This window comes from Onthophagus taurus, unplaced genomic scaffold (assembly GCF_036711975.1).
Source record: "Onthophagus taurus isolate NC unplaced genomic scaffold, IU_Otau_3.0 ScKx7SY_15, whole genome shotgun sequence".
Classification (NCBI taxonomy): Eukaryota; Metazoa; Arthropoda; class Insecta; order Coleoptera; family Scarabaeidae; genus Onthophagus; species Onthophagus taurus.
Window position 1 is genome coordinate 590,728 of NW_027248940.1, and position 24,429 is coordinate 615,156.

Genomic DNA, 24,429 nt, shown 5'->3' on the forward strand with positions numbered 1-24,429 from the left:
TCAAATCTGAAAGAGAAGAATAATAAACCTTATTTTGGAGAAATTCAAAAGATTAAGGTAGAAATGCAATTGATGGGTACTTGTGGGTGTAATGGGCACTTCGAGATAATAATTAGAGATTCTTTCTCTATCTAAAACCGGTCTTTGTCTGTCGATAAGTTAATACTAAGATCAATCTGTACTTAAACTACAAAGCGATGGCTCTGTACTTAGATTAAATAGCTTAAAATTACAAAACTTCAAGCCTTTGTGCAATTGTTATCAAACCGATTTTTAAAAAACTATTATCACACTCGGAAAGAGCGCTCTTTAAATTTATTATATCTTAACCCGGGTTTTCGTTGGTAAATGGGTCTATCGGCGTCATGCTTAAATCGCCCTTAATATACATCCCTACACACCAAAACGCTTAATTGCTATTCCTTTAAACAAGTTTCTTATTTGATATTGGGAAAACTATAGAAGTATAGATCTATCTTATCTACAATTTGCTGCTCTTTCTAATGGTGTATAACACACGGCTATCGCTGCTTGGTTATAGAGTTTTTTCCTGGTGATATAAGAAAGTTATTGATCCCAACAATGTTTAAAAGTAGCTAAAACGTGTGAATTTGGTAATTTTTTAACCAAAAACGTCCTTGTGTAAGTCTATAACTTCATGATATACTTCTATAGTTTTCCTCATATCAAATATGTAAGAAAGTTGTTTAGAGGTAGAGCAATTAAACGTTTCTGTATATAGAGATGTATATTAAAGGTGATTTAACCATGATGCTAATTGATATTGACCAACAAAAACCCGGATTAAGATATTTGAAGGAGCGTTCTTTCTGATTGTGAACACAGTTTTTTAAAATTCGGTTTGATAACAATTGCACAAGGGCTTGAAGTTTGGTAATATTAAGCTATTTTACGTACAGAGCGGTGTTCTTCATCTTTTATTGATTTTAATATTAACATATCGGCAAACGAGGACCGACGATTTCATAAAGAAAGAATCAAGCTTTCATATGGTGCATTTAGTGTTCTGCTATATCTAATAATACGAAAGATATCAGCTAATAAAATAGATAGGAAATTGCGGATAAAAGTTTGTTGTGGAAATCGGGCATTTCCACTTTCGTATTGGTCAAGGATTAAGCTTTCGAATGAGACATTGTTTATCGAAATCGATTCACTGGTTCTCATGTTATAATTAAAATACTATACATGTAAAATTCTGTTTAATTGGGGGCTAACTTCACATAGGTATCATTATGAATAATTATGTTGCAATCTCAACAAGTTTAGTGAAAATAACTTTTTATTTAGTGCGTGGGTATAAATTAAACAATTTGAGGTTAGGATTTAATACGAGAAAATACATGGTTAACATTGCTTGTGTTGTCAGTTGTAATTGTCATTTGGTTAAATACACAGTTTGTTGCTATCGTCACACGGGCTATTTATTTATTTTTATTTTGTAACCATGTCTTTTTTAATAACTATTTTAATTTAACTAAACTACTATTAAATAAGCTACTATACTTATTTATCATTTATATTTACAACATAAAGATTGCAAAGAGCTTTCAGTCATTTGACAGATCAATTGATACACAATCCATTAACACAAAGTCTATTAATACACATTTGGTAGAAACAATTCTATCTAACGCCATTTAATTGTCGTTCTGCATCGATAGCTTAAGAAATAAGGTTTTCATCCGTAAATATGTTGTAATCTCAATAAGTTTAGTGAAAATAACTTTTTATTTTGTGCGCGGGTATAAATTAAACAGTTTCAGGTTAGGATTTAATACGAAAATGCAATTTTAACATTGCTTTGAACTTCCAAAAAGAAACGTCAAATCGCAACTTTAAAGTGATTTTTCGGTAAGTACTACACTTTTCCGCACTTTTTTTTTATTATTAACACATCTTTTGAGTCATTTCCTACCGATTAAAAAAAAATCATCGATTTTTAAGTGGGACAGGTATTCTTTAATTATTCCATAAAAAGCGCGACAAAGTTCGTAGTATGATTCCTAAATCTTCTTTGGCAGCTCGAATTGAGGTGTTGGGACTGGGGTCGAAATAAGCCAAGGCATTCACCTCTTCCGTTGCATTATCTACTACATTTTTTGGTCAGTTTAACACGTGATTAATTCGTCCAAAATGCAAAAATTTGCTTCCATTCTTCTAAATTTACCTTTTGTCATCGGAGAAAAATAATTTTCATTAAACATTCTGCAAGTTCTACTAAGAACTTTGTCGCACTTTTCGTGCACAAAAAATAAATTATGGATTTCTTCATTTGTATAAACATTATTTACGTTATTAATATCCATTTTAACTGGTTTTAGACTCACAAGCATCAAACAACGTAAATCAGACTTTGACGTTTGTCAATAAGTCATTAAACATTTGTTTTCCATGGCACACTAGGTTAATATCGATATGATATGTGAGCATTTTTCAAAAAACCCTAATTATTTCTCAAACTATTAATGTTAGGCATAGGACATATGGAGTATAAAAGATCTAAAATAAGACGCCGAAGACGACTAAGTAATAAAATATGGGGGGTGCCATTTAAAAAAATTAAGTTATGGTGCTTCCAAATTTCGAAAAGTTAACGTGTCATAGTAAAGTGACCAAACGATCTAGACAGCCGTTCTTGGCACCAAAACATACTCCATCATGTTGTTTAAGCATGTTCTGAATCCTAAATTGATATCTCAAAAATCGAGTGTTCTCTGATTTTTTGAACAAATGTACGCTGGAGCAGATTTTTCTAGAAAAAATCGAATAACTCGAGAAGTAAGTTATTTATAAACCTTCAAAACAGACAAATCCAAATATGTAAATATATACAGGGTGTTCCATTTACAAAAATAAAGTAGGTGGCGACTTCCGGTATAACCGGAAGTGCTAGAAATCTGAAAATATTTTAGACGAAGAGAACGTAATTGATAATACTTAAGTCTGAATTCTCAATTTTTTATTTTGGCCAGAACCACAGAAACGTCTAATGACCGGTCTCGCTGAGACACCCTGTATAGTAGAAACCACGAGAGCTGGCAGTGACAGATCGCTTAAAAATGGTATGAATCAAGATATGGACGTACGACTTAGATTATTTCACCACATACATTTAAATGTAGGTTATGTTAGTAATGGAGGTTATATGCCAAACATTGTCAAAGATATTATTTAGTGATTTTCCTTTCAAAGAAAACATTTTCGGCTTGTGAAAACACTAACAGATTCATGACAACGCTCACAAGACGTTTCGATTTGAGGTTATAATTATAGAGTTACATCCCTTAGAAGAACAGACGTACTTTTTCGACGTGGCCATTTGAATTGTACAGCAGACATATTAAACTAATGCTATCTCTTTCTAACACACATTACTCTCTAGCGGTTTGTGAACTACGTATGGCATTTATACGAGCGGAAAACGATGATTTACTGCCAGCTCTGGTGGCGTCTACTATATAAGTACTTTTTTCCAATATCACATAGCCGGCATTTTTATCGCCTAAGGTTACTATGAGATTTTCCCTAGATATTTTGTTTTTTAGTATTTTGACTTCATTTAACAAGTTATGGTTTTGTTTATTTAACCTGCTATGGTTTTCTATGTTTTTAATGAGATCATGGTTCTCGAAGAAAATTTGTTTGATATCTGGGTTAGAATAAAGTTGTGACTCTAATTTCATTGCGATATCTATGGGTTTTGTTGTATGGGGCAAGGAATATTTGTGTCCTAAATTGAGGATCTCTATGTCATCGTTTGATAATTCGACATTGCTTAAGTTTGTGTATCTGGGAGCGAATTTAGGTTTTTCAAAGACATTAAGATTAATAATTTGGACTGGATTATCTATGTCAAACCTTTTAACAACGAAATACTTTTGGTCTTCACTTTGATGTTCTGTTACTTGACCTTGGTTATTGTGAATCTCATTAATATTAGTAATTGTCTCTAGCCTATTTGACTTATTAATGTCAATTAAATGGGAAGTAGTTGTCCTTATATATTTGTTTTTATTCTTATCATTATTGATCTTATCGAAGACTAACCTACGAAGTTTCTTCCTCTTTGTTTCCTTGTTATGGAGGGTCTTGTGAAGGGCCTCCGCGCTGAATTTACCATAAATTTCTTCGTATTCTATATAGTTGAGCGTGTCATGGAGTTTCTTATGTATAAGTTTCAACGTTGAATCATGTGTGTATGAGTTTCTTCTTTATTTCTATCTTTTGGTGGTTAAATGTTTTCGGTATTTTGATTTTGAAAGCGTTGGGAGTTACTTTCAACAGTATGGCCTTATGTAAAAAATTGATATTGTCTCTCACTTTTTGGATTAGTTATAGGTGTCTCCAAGAACTTGCGTTTTATATTTTTTGTCCCTGAGATTCATGTTCTTTAATTTAACAAAAAAAAATGTATGTTTTGTTCGTTGTTATCCAATTAAATAATTGTTATATGTTTTCTGTGTGATTTATTTGTAAAAAATTTGGTTTACTTATATAATTAATTAATTCGAATAATACAATATATTTTATAATCATTTTAGCCCTCCGACGTTTGTAAAGTTCTATGGTGTACAAATAATAACGCCGGTTGTCAAACCCAACACATGCCATGGGCTGATGGTACAAAATGTGGACACGAAAGGTTTAAATAAAAATTATAATAATTAACTTTTTTTGTTAAAATAAAAATTTTAGTTGGTGTCATAATCGGGAATGCGTTCGAAAAGATTTAAGTTCGTTAACACCGATAAATGGCTCATGGGGACCATGGAAAGGGTATGATTTTAATTTATTTAAACTTTTTATCTTACATTTTTTTATAATTTTTTTTAGATGGGGAGAGTGTTCGAGAACTTGCGGTGGGGGAATTGCAATTTCGAAACGTTATTGTGACTCCCCGCCCCCGGAAAACGGGGGCTCTTATTGCATAGGAGAAAATACCCGGTATATGTCTTGTAATACTGAAGATTGTCTACCAAATAGTCCAGATTTTAGGTACGTAATATATAAGTTTTTCCGTGATTGGAGAAGTTTCGAATGAAGTGAGATATAAAATAAAATATAATAACACGATTTGGTGTTGATACATTAAGGCCCACTTTTACCATCCTCCTGATAAACTATCTAGAGGATAGTTACCATGGTTACGGCGGTTTTAAGCACTCTCATTGGCTAAGGTCCATTACTACCATCTTTTAGTTAAATTTATCTTATAGATAAACCCATCTGCTAGCCTATCAGAGCGCGTAAAATAGCAGTAACCGTGGTAATAATCCCTTAGATAGCTTAACCAAAAGATGGTAGTAGCGAGCCTAAGGTCCATTACTACCATCTTTTAGTTAAATTTATCTTATAGATAAACCCATCTACTAGCCAATCAGAGCGCGTGAAATAGCCGTAACCGTAGTAATAATCCTTTAGATAGCTTAACCAGAAGATGGTAGTAGCGAGCCTAAGAGCTGGATTTATCTATCGGATAAATTTATCAAGAGGTGGTAAAAGTGGGCCTTAAACGAGCGATTTGAAGTGAAATCGTTCCTTATACAAGGTGATTCAAAAAACCGCCGACAGACTTCTAAAGTCTTAATATACTGGGCTAAAAAAGTTGTATAAATTGTCGATTCTTTTGTTGGTGGGATTTTCCAAAAACTTGATGAACAATCTAATTTTGTAAATACATACCTTACTGTCATTTAATTATGCCTCCTCTACTCGGAAGTAATACTGTTTTTCTTTTCACGTACTTATTTAATTCTGTATAATCTCCACATATCCTGATTGTTCGGTCTCTGCGATCTCTTTGATCACATTCAATTGTACCATTTATAGCATCCTCCTTACCTTATTCGGTTTTGCATCTTTATTCACAAAATAAATTTGTTGTTTATTGTTTACGTTATTTCATTCTGACAAAATTAGTTGAAGTTAGTGATTGAACGGATAGTGAACAGCCGGATACCGGATATTAGGTATCACCTTCGGCCGGATATGGTTATATTATGGTTATAATTTCTGGTGCATTTCTGAAGTGACACCCTACATTGCCACATTATTGCGATATTTGAATAAACATGAAACTAATAAGAAACCTGATAAGATATGTCAACTTACTTGGATCTAAGATACAAAATGAACTTTATTGATGCTGATTTGTGATTGACCAATGAAGCAGCTCTAAAAAGAGGATACTTTAACTAATAATTGGCGATATTTCCACAAGGATCCTTCAAGAAATTAATTTTGTAGCGAATTTTGAAAGTTATCGATGAAAATTGCAACATCGAAAATTTTATCAATACTTCAAATATTGTTTTCTCAAAAACTAAAAGTTATTTTTCAAAACGGGTTGGTTCATTGGAAAGAGGACACTCTTATTAACACTTTGGGAAATTTTCATACTCATATTCCAAGAACTGCATTTTATACGAATTTTTAAAACGTAATCGACGAAATTGCAAAATTCGAAAAATTTTCGAATATTTCAAAAACTTGTTTCTCAAGAACTAAAAGTGATTTTTCAAAACGACGTTTTGCATTAAAAAGAAGATACTATAATTAATAATTGGTGATATTTCCACAAGGATTCTTCAAGGAATTAATTTTGTAGCGAATTTTGAAAGTTATCGATGAAAATTGCAAAATCGAAAATTTTATCAATACTTTAAATATTGTTTTCTCAAAAACTAAAAGTTATTTTTCAAAACGGGTTGGTTCGTTGGAAAGAAGACATTTTTATTAACACTTTGGGAAATCTTCATACTCATATTCCAAGAACTTGATTTTATACGAATTTTTAAAACTTAATCGGCGAAAACTGCAAAATTCGTAAAAATTGTCGATTATTTCAAAAATTTATTTCTCCAAAACTAAAAGTGATTTGTCAAAACGGATTTTTGCATTAAAAAGAGGATACTATAATTAATAATTGGTGATATTTCCACAAGGATCCTTCAAGAAATTAATTTTATAGCGAATTTTGAAAGGTATCGATGAAAATTGCAATATCGAAAATTTTATCAAAACTTTAAATATTGTTTTCTCAAAAACTAAAAGTTATTTTTCAAAACGGGTTGGTTCGTTGGAAAGAAGACATTTTTATTAACACTTTGGGAAATCTTCATACTCATATTCCAAGAACTTGATTTTATACGAATTTTTAAAACTTAATCGGCGAAAACTGCAAAATTCGTAAAAATTGTCGATTATTTCAAAAATTTATTTCTCCAAAACTAAAAGTGATTTGTCAAAACGGATTTTTGCATTAAAAAGAGGATACTATAATTAATAATTGGTGATATTTCCACAAGGATCCTTCAAGAAATTAATTTTATAGTGAATTTTGAAAGTTATCGATGAAAATTGCAACATCGGAAATTTTATCAATATTTCAAATATTGTTTTCTCAAAAACTAAAAGTTTTTTTTCAAAATTGGTTAGTTCGTTGGAAAGAGGACACTCTTATTAACACTTTGGGAAATTTTCATACTCATATTCCAAGAAATGGATTTTATACGAATTTTTAAAACTTAATCGGCGAAAATTGCAAAATTCGAAAAAATTGTCGATCATTTCAAAAATATATTTCTCAAGAACTAAAAGCGATTTTTCAAAACGGCTTGTTACATTAAAAAGAGGATACTTTAATTAATAATCGAAAGTGATAACAGCGACAGTTCTGTTAGTAATGAATGTGATGATGAATTGCAAGCAAAGAAAAGAACACTAGACAAAACTGCAACAAGAGATTTTATATATCGTATTGTGATTGTTACAATGAGGTTGCTAATGACAAACCTGATATAAATAAAGTTGTATTCAATGAAAAAAGTCCTATTGGGGTTAAACTTATGAGAGATACTAATTCCTGTGAATGGTGGAGTACTGAGTAATAGATTCTTAATACCCGCCCAAAGCCGGATATTTGGTAACTATCCAGTATCCGTCTGGATTTTAAAAAGTGGCCGGATAGGTTGGATACCCGATAGTTGCCGGATATTCGTTCCACCACTACTTGAAATATGAATTACTTAAAAACTGTTGCGTTAACAAAGTTTTGTAAGAAACCAATTGATAGATAATTGATCACTTTACACGAAAATACTGCCCGTTTGACAAAATTAGCAGTGATGTAGAAAATATTAAAAAAAAAATGGTTTTGTATTGCAGATGTTGAATTTTAAAGAAATTTTGATGCCTTATATCTCGTTAAAAAGGCATTTGCTTGCAAGCGACCTCAGCAGTGTTAGATCTTGATTGAATACTTGACGGTTTGAAGGAAATTACATTTTCCCAGTAGTAGCTACGGCAATCATTGTGACATATGAGTTTTCCGACAACGACTTTAAACGTTGAGAGAAGTTTTAGCTTTTCGAAGTGTGTAACGTACCCGACGTCATCATTGCAACTATGCAACCAATATCACAGTATTGGTATTGCAATACGCGATTTGCGTATTTGGTTGTATACTTGCAATGATGACGTGTGATACGATATAAATTAACACACTGTATATAGGCCTGTGGTAACGAGTCTCATTGGATCACCTGGTAATATTATAACTGTCCTTTTCCTTATTCCTCCTAATTCCACCCTGCCAGTTCCAATCAACCACATCCCTTTCATCTTTAATCCTATCTAACTCTGCCTTCTTATGCATATATTCTTGTGTAATAAGCTGAAACTGAAGATGTCTTCATCCACTCCAACGCAAACACTTCATCCGTAGTTGATAATTAAATACATATTAAACGAGCTGTGTCCAGTTAGAAGTTGTATGTCTTTGCTAAACATGCGCTACCTTCGTTAATAATCCTATACACTTCTCTCTCTTTGTCCGATTGCATCCAACTTCTCTTCCAATTTTACTCTCTCGCCATCTCTAAACTGCCTTCTTTTCTTCTGTAATTCCTCATTCCACCAACTTGCCCCATTCTACCTAACACTTTTTCACATGTATTCATTATCTCATCATTTCACACTTTCATTCTTTCTATCATTCTGCGATCACTCAATAAGGGTTCGTCCAGTACTGTCCACTGAAGACTCGCTTCTTCCATCACTAATGTGGTGTCTATCTACAGGCTGTATCTGAATGATGTGCCCAAACTTCAGGGGGTGATTCTTTAGGAAATTTTAAGGGTACTTTCTTGTATAAACTATCAGCGATTTCGACTCAACTGCGGAGCTACGCCCCTTCAAAAATGGCGAAAAATTTTAGTTTATTTTGTTTTTCTCGAAAACCATTAACACCAGGAAAATGAAATTTGGGAAATATGTTTAGCTTGTAATAGGGCATATTTCGAGCCTATTTGTACTTTCAATCTTTTCTTCTAAGTTACTAAACATAACCACCCCCGTTCAATTTTTGTCTAGATCTTTTTTATGACGGTGATAAATACATTGGAAATATTTTATTTAGATAGATGAAAATATTCTAAAACTTTTTTGCCTCTCTGATGTTCTTCGAAAAGTTAATAGTTTCTGAGAAAAAAATTAATTAAGCAAACACTAACTGTTAAGCTGTAGCGTTATTAATCGAAAGTTGGAATGAATTTTGAAAGAAAAAATCTTAGCAGCAAGGACATGGAGTCGGTCATCCATGAAAATTTGTTGCAGTGACAAAACACTTCATCCACCTCATAAGCAATTAAATGCAATATACAGGGTGTTCCGGTGACTCGGGACATAAAATTAACCTCATATACTAGAGCAAAAATGATGACGATTCGTGAAAAAAAATTATTATAAAAGTCTTAACAAACTTAAAAATTTTAACACATTTTTCTAAATATTTTCAATACCATTTATGGTAGAGCGTTGAAATTTGGTACAGGGTAAACAAATATCAAGCAAAATCATTGAACCAATTTATCGGGCATCGGCAACCATGCTATACAGGTTGTCCCTAAAATTTGTTTGCGCAGAACTTTTTTGTTCGCTCGTAACCCTACATTTATTCTTGTACTTTTTAATAGGAAATTTATTTTAGAAACTTTTATCACTCTTTGAAAATTTTGATAACATTGACCGTTTTCGAGTTATTCGCGAAAATGTTAAGCTTTGATTTCAATCGTAACAAACAAAAAAAGGAAACATATTCCACAAGATCTGAGTTGGCGATGAATTACATCGCCCACAATGCCAGCCCAAACGTTAAGAGAAAATCTCCATTATGATTTCCAAGTTTTCTTAAATCTTGGATTTTCGTCCGCCCAACTATGTAAATTTCTCAAATTGATGATTCCATCTTTAGAAAAAGTGATTATCAATTTCAATTTTGTGCTGCATTATTTGGCAATATTACAGTCGCAGTGGGTAATCAGCCAGTCGAACTTCCTGAGCTTTCTAACAATGAAATGGATAAAGTAGTTGCTCGTGAAGAACACGCCAGACAGTTGTTTTTGAAGTTAAAAAATGCCTCGCCATAAGTACTAGCTGTAGTATTTTCTTCTACGTAGTCTAGAATATCTTCTTTTAGTTCGGGTGTTCGGATTGATCTTACGTTACCGTTGGTAGTAAATTTCGGCTTAAACGTCCCATTTTCTCTTAAACGGGTTTTAATCCTTAAAAATGTTTTGCGATTGGATTTTGCTACGGCATTTCCATGACATTCCCCTAATGTCAAAATCATGTCAGTTTGTTCACTAAATCTGTAACTCTCCATTTAGAACACTTAAAATTAATAAAAACTTAACTAACAAAAAACTATCCTTTGTGTTTAAACGACATAAGCAAGTTGACAGCTCAATTTGTTTTTTTTTAATTGCCATGGCCAACCTTGACTTTTTCGAAGATTTTTGTTTTTTAGTGTTACCATTGAAATCGAAGCTAAATATTTTCGCGTATAACTCGAAAACGGTCAATGTTATCAAAATTTTCAAAGAGTGATAAAAGTTTCTAAAATAAATTTTTTATTAAAAAGTACATAAATAAATGTAGGGTTACGAGCGAACAAAAAAGTTCTGCGCAAACAAATTTTAGGGACAGCCTGTATAGCATGGTTGCCGCTGCCCGATCAAAGTCAAAATTGGTTCAATGATTTTGCTTGATATTTGTTTACCCTGTACCAAATTTCAACGCTCTACCATAAATGGTATTGAAGATATTTAGAAAAATGTGTTCAAATTTCTGAACTTTGATGGCCCATATCTTGACCATTTGAAGACTTTTATAATAATTTTTTTTCACGAATCGTCATCATTTTTGCTCTAGTATATGAGGTTAATTTTATGCCCCGAGTCATCGGAACACCTGTATATCTCAGATAATAGCTTATATACAGGGTGTCTCACGTAACTAGTTCGTTAGAACTTTTTAAGGTTCCACTATTCGTAGTGGTTTGAAATTTTGGTAGCATGGGTTGGTCATTCTATACTTTCGATCTAAAATATTTTCAAGATGGCCACCCCTTCCGGTCTACCGGAAGTAGACCACAACTTCGTTATTTTAAATGGAATGCTATAGTTTTTATTACACCTTTCACTTATACGTAAAAAAATATGTTGACTTTGATAAAAGTTGTTGGTACCTATATAGCGTTTTTTGTTTTCGAGTTATTTTGATTTTAAGTGTTTTTTGACAAATTTCACCATGGTCTTTAAAAGCCCATATCCCAGCTAACGATCATTCAAAAAAGCTCTGCATTGGCACGAATACTCTACAGATGCTGCCAAATAGATTGTCATTTCTTGTATCAGAGAATCTTATACAGGCTGGTCAAAAATTGAATTATCGTTTCTCAATATTCAATTGCGAGAATGTCGAAAATTTTAAATGGAACACCCCATATTTCTTTACCCTATCAGAAAGGGAATTTAATTCTCTACAAATTATCTATAAACATTCCCATATCTATTTATTGTAGTTTCCCTGATATTGGAAAATTAATCAAAATCAGACATAGAATCCCAAAACCCGTTTGTGTTTTTGTTAGCGGGCCAAGACATTTTGACAGTTCATCGTTTAATTTATTTAAATTATTATTGGTATTATTTCTACAATTAACTATGGTTGAATAACCTTTAGCTTGCTCGCTTTTATTTACCAAAAGTAACCAACAGAAAAACGAATAAATGAAACAATGAAAAACAACAATTTAATGACAGAAATTAAAATGAATAACATATAAAAAAACAAAAACTTAAAGTTAAAAAAAATTAAAACTGTTCGATATGCTGACCATTCACCATTAAACATTTTTCAACTCTTCTTTCGACTTCTACGATTGAGGCCCATAGAAGTTGGTCGCCATCAATAGTACGTAGTGCACGCATCACTCTATCACGCAACTCTTGTCGTGTGTTGATCGGTGAATTGTACACTTGATTTTTTAAGTGACCCCACAATTAAAAATCCAATGGTGTTAAATCTGGAGATCGTGGAGGCCATTGCCATGAATATAAAACAAATTTAAAATATCGGCGTTGGAATAATTTGTCATGATATACAATGACTTTCACTCGTGATCAAAAGTAAGTAACAACAACAATAACACAAATATGGACCAAAAACTGTCAAAATTCCATTGCCTTCTAATAAAAAAATCAAACGTTTTCCCGCATTCCGTGCATGCTTTGATTAATGTTCCAATATTAGGGAAACTACAATAAATAGGTATAGGAATTTTTATAGATAATTTGTAGAGAATTAAATTCCCTTTCTGATAGGGTAAAAAAATACGGGGTGTTCCATTTAAAATTTTCGACTTTCTAGCCATTGAATATGGAGAAACAGTAATTCAATTTTTGACCATCCTGTATAAGATACTCTGATACAAGAAATGACAGTCTATTTGGCAACATCTGAAGAGTAATCGTGCCAATTTAGAGGTTTTTTTAATGGACGTTAACTGAGATATAGGCTTTTAAAGAGCATGGTGAAATTTGCCAAAAAAAGCTTAAAATCAAAATAACTCGAAAACAAAAAATGATAGGTACCAACAACTTTTATCAAAGTCAACATATTTTTTTATGTATAATTGAAAGGTGTAATAAAAACTATAGCATTCCATTTAAAATAACGAAGTTGTGGTCTACTTCCGGTAGACCGAAAGTGGTGGCCATCTTGAAAATATTTTAGATTGAAAGTTTAAAATGAACAACCCATGCTACCAAAATTTCAAACCTCTACGAATAGTGAAACCTAAAAAAGTTCTAACGAACCAGTTACGTGAGACACCCTGTATATTTATATATATATATTATTATCATTATTTTTAGGGAAGTTCAATGCGCTGAATTCAATGGAAAAACAGTCGGAATTTCGGGATTAACCAGCGACGTGGAATGGCTCCCAAAATACGGAATAAGTTAATAAAAAAAAAATTGTTTTATTAATAAAATTATAAATAATCTTTTTCTTTTTAAGATTACCTAAAAGATGGTTGCAGATTAATGTGTCGCGTGAAAAAAACCAACCTCTATTACACGCTGAAACAGAAGGTAATCGACGGCACAAAATGCAGCTTAAACAGTTTCGGAATTTGCGTGAACGGAGTCTGCGAAAAAGGCGGTTGCGATAACAAGTTAAACTCAAACGTACAATTAGACGAGTGCGGGATATGTTTCGGCGATAACAGCACGTGTCAGGAAATAAAAGGCAACTACAATTACAGCACTTACAACGACGATAATCACGGATACACGAAAATCGTTCGCATTCCGCGCGGAAGTTTCAACATTTACATCGAACAAATCGCGTTTAAAAATAACACGAAAAACGATAGTTATATCGGTGAGTTTTAGAATTTATAATATTAATTTTTTTTTAAATTTATTATTAATTTTTAGCATTAGCAGATGGCCAAACTGGGAAATACTTAATCAATTACGACTTTAAAATCACAACATTTCCAATGGACCTTTTTTACAACGGGATTAAATTGAGTTATAGCGGCTCCGAAAACGTCATCGAAACAGTAACGAGTGAGCGACATCAAAAACTTCAAAAAGACCTCATTGTCGCCGTTTTAAACGTTTATGGAAACCCCCCAAATATTTTTTATAAATACACCATTGATAATGAGATGGCCCCGAAATACGGGTGGCATCTTTACGAAGGTAATTGGACCGAATGCGATCGAATCTGTAAAGGAAAACAAACCATGCTCCCAGTTTGCGTCAACTTAGATAACGGGTATCACGTCGATTCGGAATTTTGCGCAAATTTAAACTCGAATCATCTTAAACGCGAGAGGCGGTGTAACGAGGATTGCGAATTAATTTGGAAAGTTGGAGGTGTTGGGAATTGCACGGCGAGTTGTGGGGAGGGGATCCAACAAATTTATTACGATTGTTTCCTCGTCGAAAATGAACGTGATGAGATGAAACGAGTTGATCGTGGTAATTGCGAGGTAATCCCAAAACCATCGCAACGATTCGAGAAGTGTCATTCTCCGTGTGAATCAAAACGAGTTTTAAATCGTTGGATTTATGACGAGTGGACGGAGTGCTCGAAAAGCTGTGGCGGTGGAATGAAGAGGAGAAAAGCAAGATGTGTTAATTTCGCGAATAATGAGACGATTGATGATTTTGATTGCGATCAATTAATGAAAGAGGATGAGGTTGAGAGTTGTAATAACGAAAATTGCCCTCATTGGGAGTATGGGGAGTGGTCTCAGGTAATTATTTATATATATATTTATGTAAACCTCGATATAACGGACTTCGAATATAACGTACAAAATATTTTTAAGTCATACTATTGATTGTATCTATTTATTACATCAGTATATATAAATATAAATGCTAATGTTCATAGATACAATCTAACTCACGGTATTCCCTGACATGTCTATACCATATACAGGTGTCCCGTTAAGCGTACGGAGCGGCTGTATCTCGACAACGGTAAGGCCTTGAGGTTTGGGAAAAAAATCCTTATAAGTGGAAATTATTTTGAAGTTCGTAATTCGACCGCTAGGGGGCGTAACTGCCATAGAGAAACATAAAATTCCCGCTATCTCAGAAAGTTAGCCAATGCGTTTTCAAATGTTTACATTTTAATATCTCCTGGACTGTTCAACCGATTTGAATATTTTTGGTCTTGTTTGAAAGAGTATTTAACACTTTACTACTAGTTAATTCTTGTTTTAAATTATTAAATGCGTTTTCCTTCTGTTCATCCCATTCAACCTTGTTTTTGGCTCTGTTGTGTACCCGATCAAATAAACCCACATTAGAACTCTAAATATACTTTATTTCTCAGTAATTAACAATAACACACAGCTTTACAAGTCACACTGTTTTATTCTGTTTACCGACGCTTCGTTCTTTTGTAGAGGGCGCGCGCGTCTGTCTAAATACATAACATTACTCCCTCCTTCGTTACAAATCTAATTTTTGGGGTGCCTTTATGATTCTTTTAGATCGACGTAAGTTAGGGGTTTTAGGAGATTTGGGAGTAGAGGGATGATCTGAGGAATCCGATTCTGGACCTTGCGGTATCTTAGATTTCTCCATTGTCTCCATAGTCACAGGTACCTCTTTATATGTCTTATCTTCATTCTTCTCTATTGATGTTGGTAAACTTTGTAATAACCATTGATATCTCAAATTCTTCTCATCCTCTGATATATTTTCACTGTGTTGATTTTTACTTTTATCCATTTTCAAATGATCCACATGCATAAATCTAGTTTCATTATCAAATTGCACCATGTAAGTTCTATAACTCTTCCTTTCTACTATTTTTCGTTCCCTCCAATGTCCTAATCTTCCGCCCAAATTAATAAACGCCAACACTTTATCATTTATACTAAATTCCGGTTGTCTCCTCTTCATCATCATTGCCTTTTCTTCATCTTTAACAGCGTGTGGATGAATCAATGTAAGGAGTGTTCTCGGAACATACTTGAAAACAAGTTCTGTAGGCTTGAGTCCAGTTACAGTATTTGGCGTGTTTCTATGCTTTAAAAGAAAATTATCCAATAGTAGTTGTAGAGATTTTCTACATTGTTTTTGTTCATTTTCCCTTAATTGTTTTGCCAAATTTTTCTTAACTGTTGCTACATTTCTTTCTGCTAACCCATTAGATTGAGGGTGGTATGGAGGAGAATGTGTTAGCAATATACCATTCAACCTACAAAATTTGTTAAATTCTGATGATCCAAATGGTGGTCCATTATCGGTGACTAATTGCTGTGGCAACCCAACAGTGGCAAAAATTGATCTTAGGGTAGTTATTAACTCTTCCGCCGTTGTATTTTTCATTACTTTTACTTCCAACCACTTACTGAAGCTATCCACCAGCAACATGAAATATTTCCCACACTTCTGAAAAAAATCTAAGTGCACTCTCTCAAAACATCTGTTTGACTTTGGCCAAGGTACTATAGTCGTTGTTGATGATTTGCCATGGGTAAATTTGCAAACATCACATTTATTGCAATACTGCTCTATATCTTCATCCATCAGAGGCCACCATAAATTATTTCTTGCCAACATTTTCATTCTTACCATGCCAATATGTTGATCATGGAGGAGTTCCAAAATTCTCATTTTCAATTGGTAGGGAATCACAACTCGATTGCCAAGTAGAATACAGTTCTCTTCGATAGACAATTCATTTTGTTTCCTGAAATAAGGCTTAATATTGTCATTTTCAACTTTCATAGGCCATCCATTTTGAAGATATTCTTTTATTCGACATAATGTAGTGTCTTGATTTGTGTTACACGCGATATCTTTTGCTGTAATTGCGAAATGTGCATCCAGAATATTTATATCAATTTCCTCGATAAGTTCCTTGTTAATGAGCGGCAACCTTGATAGACAATCAGCGTTTCCTATTTCTTTTCCTCTTTTATATAAGATCTTATAATTGTATCCTGACAAGATAATGGCCCATCTCTGTAATCTTTGAGATGCATGAATAGGTAAACCATTCTTTTCTCCAAACAATATCTTTAGCGGTTGATGATCACTAATCAATTCAAATGGTCTTCCATAAAGGTATTTATGGCATTTTTGTACTGTGAAGATGATTGCCAATGCCTCCTTTTGAACCTGAGCGTAATTCCGCTCAGTATCGGACAACGTTCTAGAAACAAACATAACTGGTCTCTCCGCACCTTCAACAATTTGGCTCAACACTCCCCCAACTCCTGTTTTAGATGCATCGCAAGTAATGCGTGTAGGGTATTTAGGATTAAAATAATCAAGTGTAGCATTGGACTTTACTAGATGTTTACTTTTGTTAAATGCTTTCTGACATTCTTTACTCCAGTGAAAAGGAATATCCTTTCGCTCTAGATCATATAGTGGTTGCAATAGAGTTGAAGCGTTCGGAATGAACTTATGGTAATAGTTTAAAAATCCCAAATAAGAGCGCAACTCAGTCAAATTTGTGGGGGCAGGTGCTTGCATTAACGCTTCTATTTTATTTTCTACAGGGTGAATACCATTAGCATCCATTTTGTAACCCAGGAACTCAACCGACAATTTATTGAATTGACCCTTTTCATAATTGATGATTACATTATAATTCTCAAGTTGTTTGCACACGGCATCTACATTTTTCTTCAATTCCTCTAATGTACGACCTGCTACGATAACATCATCTATATAGCATGCGGTCATTGGTATATCTTTCAAGATCTGGTCCATAATGGATTGAAATATACTTGGTGCTGAAGTGACACCAAATGGTAGTCGATTATATTCAAACAATCCAAGGTGGGTATTAATTGTCAAATATTTCTTACAATTAGGTTGAACTTTTAATTGTAAATAGGCATTTTTTAAATCGATAATAGTGAAATGCTGACCTCCAGCCATCGCATTAATCACGTCCTCCATTAAGGGTAATGGATAATGGTCTTTCTTCACATTAGGATTCAAGGTCTTCTTAAAATCGACACAAAGACGAATTTTCTTCTCTTCATTATTTGTGGATTTCTTCTCAACAATAACAATCGGACTTGCCCATTCGCTGTGACGTACTGGGCTTATGATATTTTCCTTGACCAACCTCTTTATTTCCTTTTCAATTAACTCTCTCTGCGATATAGGAACTGAATAGGCTTTATGGAATACAGGCAAGGCATCATCTTTTAAAACAATTTGCGCCAGAAAATGTTTTATACAATTATTTTCATCTGTTTTGAACTTACTTTTTTCATTATTTACACTATTACTACTATTACTGTTTTCTAAACTTTTATTTGACATATTTTTAATTATTGTGTCAACTTTTACCCTATTGATAGTTAAATTTTGTCGCCATTCGGGGACCAATACATCTAACCAGGGACGACCTAATAAACTAACATTTTTTTCATTTATAATGACTAACGGCAATAATACTTTTTGTTTATTTTTAGTAGTTACCCTAACATTGGTCTGACCTGCAACTTTTAATTTATTACCACAAACCGACAAAAGTTGTTTTGGACAACTCTGTAATTTACAATTTGGTAATATCATATCAAATTTGTCTTTAGATAGTATGCTAACACTAGCACCAGAATCGACCTCCATCGTTACTAATTTTTTGTTAATACTTATCTTACTAAATAACTTATCATGAACTGTATTAATATTTATTTGTTGAATCGCTAATTCACACTCTTCACTGCTCTGTTCACTTGTGCCCTCAGACTCCACCGCTGATTCCACTCCATGTATTCTTTTTTTCTTCCTGCAGCACGTCGCTATGTGACCTCTACCTTGACAGGCATAACATTTCCAATTAATTGCCGGACAATCCTCATGATCATGGTTACTTCTCCCACATCTATAACATTTCTTCTTGTTTTCCCTTACGCTTGACCTTGCAGACTGATCCTTTTTATTAATCTCGACTTGACATTTCTTTCCTATATCATTTCCCTCACTACTTGACGACTTTCTTGATACATATGACTCTTTTTGATTTTTGTTATATTTAAGATTGATTCGCCTAACACCCATGTCAGACGTTTTAAATTCTTTCACTTGGGAATCGGCTAACTCCATATTGACTGCAATTTTTTGTCAATTGTCTTCCGCCAACAATTTTCTTTGAAGTGCCAATGATTTTATTCCTGCTACGAATCTATCTCTCAGTGCTTCGTTCAGGAACACCCCAAAATTACACGTATCTGCTAACTTCTGTAACTCTACGACATATTCACTAATATTCTCATGTTCTTCTTGATCTCTTTTATTAAATTTGAATCTTTCGGCAATAATATTTTTAGTGGGCGAATAATATTTCTTTAACACTGCGACTAATTCGTCATAAGTTTTCGTGCTTGGTTTATCAGGTAATAATAAATTTTTTAATATGGCATACACCTTCGCTCCTATCAACGTAATTAACAATGCCGCTTTCTTTTCTTCTTTGATATCATTAATTATAATATACTGTTCAAGGCGTTCGATATATTGTTCAAAATTCTCTGTTTCGGGTGAGAACTCGTTCACCTTTCCGATCGACATTTTTTTTTTTTTTTTTTTTTCTTTTAGGTTAGACTCGAATTACTTTCTTCGTACTTTACTTTGACTTTTTCTTTCACTTTCGACTTCTTCGTTTACCTCGTCGCCAATTATGTTGTGTACCCGATCAAATAAACCCACATTAGAACTCTAAATATACTTTATTTCTCAGTAATTAACAATAACACACAGCTTTACAAGTCACACTGTTTTATTCTGTTTACCGACGCTTCGTTCTTTTGTAGAGGGCGCGCGCGTCTGTCTAAATACATAACAGGCTCCTTTTCGTAAAGCGTCTGTTAAAGGACTAACAATTTCTGCATAATTTGGTATGTAATGGTTATAATATCCAGTTATCCCTAAAAAGATTCTAATATCTTTTTTTGTTACCGGTCGTCGTAATTTTTTTATTGCAGCTACTTTTGCTTCAGATGGAGTTTTATAACCTTGTCCTATTTTATGTCCCAGATAAACAACTTGAGCTTTTCCCCACTCACATTTCTTTGCCTTTATTGTAAGACCTGCCTTATGCATAGCTGTAAACACAAGTCGCAAATGTTTCAAATGATCTTTCCATGTCATTGAATGTATTGCTATATCATCTAAATAAGGTTCGGCAAATTCGTTATAACCTTCCAAAATTTTATCCATTAATCTTTGAAAAGAAAATGGAGCGGATTGAAGTCCGAATGGTAAAGTTACTGGTTCAAATACTCCTCGATGAGTTATAAAAGCTGCATATTTACTTGCACGCTCAGTCATTCCAATTTGCCAGTAAGCTCGTACAACATCTATAAGACTTAAATATTTTGCGTTACTACACCGTTCCACACAAGCTTCTATGTTAGGTATTGGGTGTTGTTGAGGTATGGAAATAGCATTTAAAGCCCGATAATCTATTACTGGTCTTGGTTCTTTACCTTCTATTTCTATTATAATCATCGGCGACGAATATGGACTGTCACTTGGTTTAATTACGCCTAACTTAAGCATTTTATCTATTTCTTCATCTATGATTTCTCGTACTCTCGGAGATTGTGAATACGGTTTGGTTCTGATAATCCTTTCTTCTTTCAAAGCAATATCATACCAAATTGGTTCTACCAGGGCGATTTGAAAATAACCCAGGAAATTCTCCAAATCCATTCTTTGCTCTTCTGTAAATTCTCCAATTCCCCTTGATTGTTGTAAAACTTCTGTAGCCAGTAAAGTTGCTTCCTCTTTCTTTTCCAATTCATATATATTCATTTCTGTTTCTTCTTCCCTCGAAGATGTTAGGTAAATCGCAACTATTTCAGGTTTTTCATAATAAGGTTTCAATAAATTTACATGTATAAGGGTTTGCTTTCTTCTTCCAGTTAGTTCTTCTAATATGTAATTGGTATCTGATATTTTCCTTACTACTTTCTTTGGACCTTCCCATTGCATTTGTAATTTATTCGTTCTAGCTGGCTGATATATCATCACTTTATCCCCTTCTTTGTAAATAATTTCCTATGCTTTTTTATCATAATATTTCTTTGATTTATTCTGTGCTTCTTTCATACTAATTTCTACAATTTCTTGCATGTTTTTCAATCGTTCAAGTAATTTCAATACATAACTAATTACTGGTTCATTAGTATCTCTGCCATTCCATAAGGCTTTTAACATACTTAATGGAGATCTAATTTGCCTTCCATAACATAACTCCGCGGGACCGAAACCATGTGCCGCATGTGGCGCACTTCTTACGGCAAATAATGCTTGATCAATGAACTCGTCCCACTCTTTTCCATGTTCGTAACTCAAAGCTCTGAGTATTCTTCTCGTTCTGTTATAATTGGAACTCGGCACATAGGCGCTTTTACTTTGTCTGTGCTTTTCCCTACACGCATACATACGTTACAATATTTTATTTTATTCTTGACATCTTTATTTAGTTGTCTCCACCAATAATTTTGTTTTATTCTTGCAACCGTCTTTTTACATCCTAAATGGCCCATCCACATATTATCATGCGCAATATCCATTATCTTCCCTCGTAGACTTGTTGGTACCACTATTGTTCATAGTGTCTTCCTAATTTGTCTACAAATCTTCCGTGCAATATTCCATTTAAGATTTTAAATTTAACACCATTTTTGTCTTCTTTAATTTCTGCTTTATCATAGTATTCTTTCAACGTAGGGTCTCCTCAATAAAATTGTTAATAAACATTATCATATTGAAGAAGTCGTACAATTTTCTGATAATTAACATCGACGAGAAAAAGAGTCTTAATTTTCAATGAGACCACAAAACCTCAAGTGAAAACAAATGCTACTTACTATTTGTAATTCCTGTTGAATTTCTATCTTTTCTAATTTGAACTACGTTTCTGCTTTCGGTTGCTGTTGCTCCGTGAGCACCGCTTCTCCGTCCAGTCGCTGTTCTGCAAATTCGCTTTCCTATCCGGTCGTTGTTACCCTTTGAGCTTCGCTTCTCCTTCCGGTTGCTGTCGTCACGTGAGCTTCGCTTCTCCTTTAGGTCGCTGTTGCCCTTTGAGGTTCGTTTCTCCTTCCGGTCGCTGTTATCACGTGATCTTTGCTTCTCCTTCAGGTTGCTGCCGCTTCTTGAGCTTCGCTTTCTTCAAATCAACATCGAAACAAGGATACAATTTCTCTTGTTGTGGAATTCGTGCTGATCGGACTATCCCATCGCTGCCACCAGTTATTAAGACTCTTTTTCTCGTCGATGTTAATTATCAGAAAATTGTACGACTTCTTCAATATGATAATGTTTATTAACAATTTTATTAATTACAATCTTATATTGACTTTTTCATATTATCTATATTTTTCGTTAATCATTTTTTTTATTATAAAAATACAGTAGTCGTAGCCCACTTTTTATAATTAGTTTCTTTTTTTAATATTTTGATTCACAACAACTTGCCCCCGGTGAAATCAGCCTTTTGATGGTAGAAATCTACTTTTCTGAAATCCAATAAGCTGATTGTAAGCAAGTAAGTGATTGTAAAGTAAAGTAAGTGTAGTAAAGCAAGTAAGTGATTTGATTGTGAGCATAAAATGCTCTTTCAAACAAAAATATTCAAATCGGTTGAATGGTCCAGGAGATATTAAAATGTAAATATTTGAAAACGCATTGGCCTCCCCCTCCCTTATTATGACAGATATGAGAAATATCGCAAAACAAAAGCGATGCGGTATTATCCAAGCTATTAAATGATGTTGTCAAAATTATAGCTCATCGTCTAAGTTTCTGAGATAGCGGCAATTTTATGTTTCTCAATGGCAGTTACGCCCCCTAGCGGTCGAATACGAACTTCAAAATAATTTCCAGCTATTTCTCTTGGTCACTTTGCTTATACAGATTTTTTTCCCAAACCTATAGGCCTTACCGTTGTTGAGGTACAGCCGCTCCGTACGCTTAACGGGACACGCTGTATAAATCAAGGACGGTAGTTTTAGTTTTAATTGTTCTTCAGTGCCACATTATTGTTTATTTTTATTGAACTAAGGGCCGGTTCAATAGTCGCAAGATAAACTATGGATAAATAAATCTCGGTATAACTTAAAAAGTCAATTCTCGTCAGTTTAAAACAGTTTGATTTATAAATATAAGTTATATATTTAATGGATAAAATTTTTTTTTTTTAAACGTCATTAAATGGCAACTTTGTTGGCGTGTTTACTCGTGGTAGAAGTAAGTCATTTTTGCATAACGACGCTTGCTAAGATCAACACAGCAAAAAAGTACTACAGTGTTATGCCGCTAAAGTAAATTTCACTTTAATTAAGAGCATGACAATGTCAAAAACAGCTGTCGTCGCCGACATGTCGACATGAAATTACACAGGAATTATCGAATTTTAAGACGGGTTTTCTCTAAAAGTAGGATTTAACAAAACGCTATACAGCACACGTGGGAAACTAATATTTCAAACAAAAAAATCATAGTTTCCTTTACTTATACTGTAATATACTATTTTGTAATTCCCGACGGTAATGAAAGCTATAACAGTACTCAAACGGGTGCTGTAATGGGACTCCTTACAGCATCCGATGCTGTAATGAGATTTTAGTAACATTTCATGGAACCAGTTCAAGTTGGTGACATTGGGTCATTAATTTTTCTAGTTGTCAATGTGACAATTTTTGTCTATGGATGTTTAAACACGTTCTTAGCATCGAATACATTGACTCTGAGCAATTTCTCTTATTTTGGGAGGTGTACATCAAACATTTTTTTCAGGTGAATACATTTTGTGTTTTGACAGTTTCTAATTGTCAATTAAAATTTCTATTTTCAAGTGTTAGGGTATTACCAACTGCTGCATACCTATTTCCCTACATTGACAAAATTTATTTTATTTTTCTTTAAAAAAAAGGATAAAAACGCGAATTACAAAAAATAGCAGAAAAAACACGTTTCATAAGACTTAAAGCACTCATTCATTAAAAAACTCGTGGCTTCGCCACTCGTTTTTCAACTTGAATTCGTGCATTTCAAACCTGTCTTACGAAACTTGTTTTTTAATATACTATTTTGTAATTCACGACGGTAATGAAAGCTATAACAGTACTCAAACGGGTGCTGTAATGAGACTCCTTACAGCATCCGATGCGGTAATGAGATTTTAGTAACATTTTATGGAACCATTTCAAGTTGGTGACATTGGGTCATTAATTTTTCTAGTTGTCAATGTGACAATGTTTGGCAATGGATGTTTAAACACGTTCTTAGCATCGAATACAAAGTCCACAATAATGAGGACATTGAACTCTGAGCAATTTCTCTTATTTTGGGAGGTGTACAGGGTGTCCCAATTTCAATGTCCGCATAGGCTATCTCCGAAACTAAAAGAGATAGAAAAAAAGTAGCTTAGATGTCATGATCTCGTTTTTCGAGAAAATGCTAATGCCGAAAACTCCGAACAGCTATCGTCTTTTGTTTTCGCCCTATCGGCAAAAACTGAAAATTTGCAAAAACGACAATCGCGAATATC

General features: G+C 33.6%; 1 protein-coding gene across 1 annotated transcript in view; it reads left to right on the plus strand.

The window, feature by feature from the left end:
• The window catches only part of LOC111422089 (ADAM metallopeptidase with thrombospondin type 1 motif A), a 141,952-nt gene that overhangs the window by 77,591 nt on the left and 39,932 nt on the right, over positions 1 to 24,429 (plus strand). The window contains exons 12-17 of the mRNA XM_071200972.1: positions 4,566 to 4,666; positions 4,720 to 4,800; positions 4,858 to 5,019; positions 13,242 to 13,330; positions 13,390 to 13,755; positions 13,812 to 14,641. Coding sequence (XP_071057073.1) covers positions 4,566 to 4,666; positions 4,720 to 4,800; positions 4,858 to 5,019; positions 13,242 to 13,330; positions 13,390 to 13,755; positions 13,812 to 14,641 — 1,629 coding nt within the window. The remainder of the gene's footprint in view (positions 1 to 4,565; positions 4,667 to 4,719; positions 4,801 to 4,857; positions 5,020 to 13,241; positions 13,331 to 13,389; positions 13,756 to 13,811; positions 14,642 to 24,429) is intronic.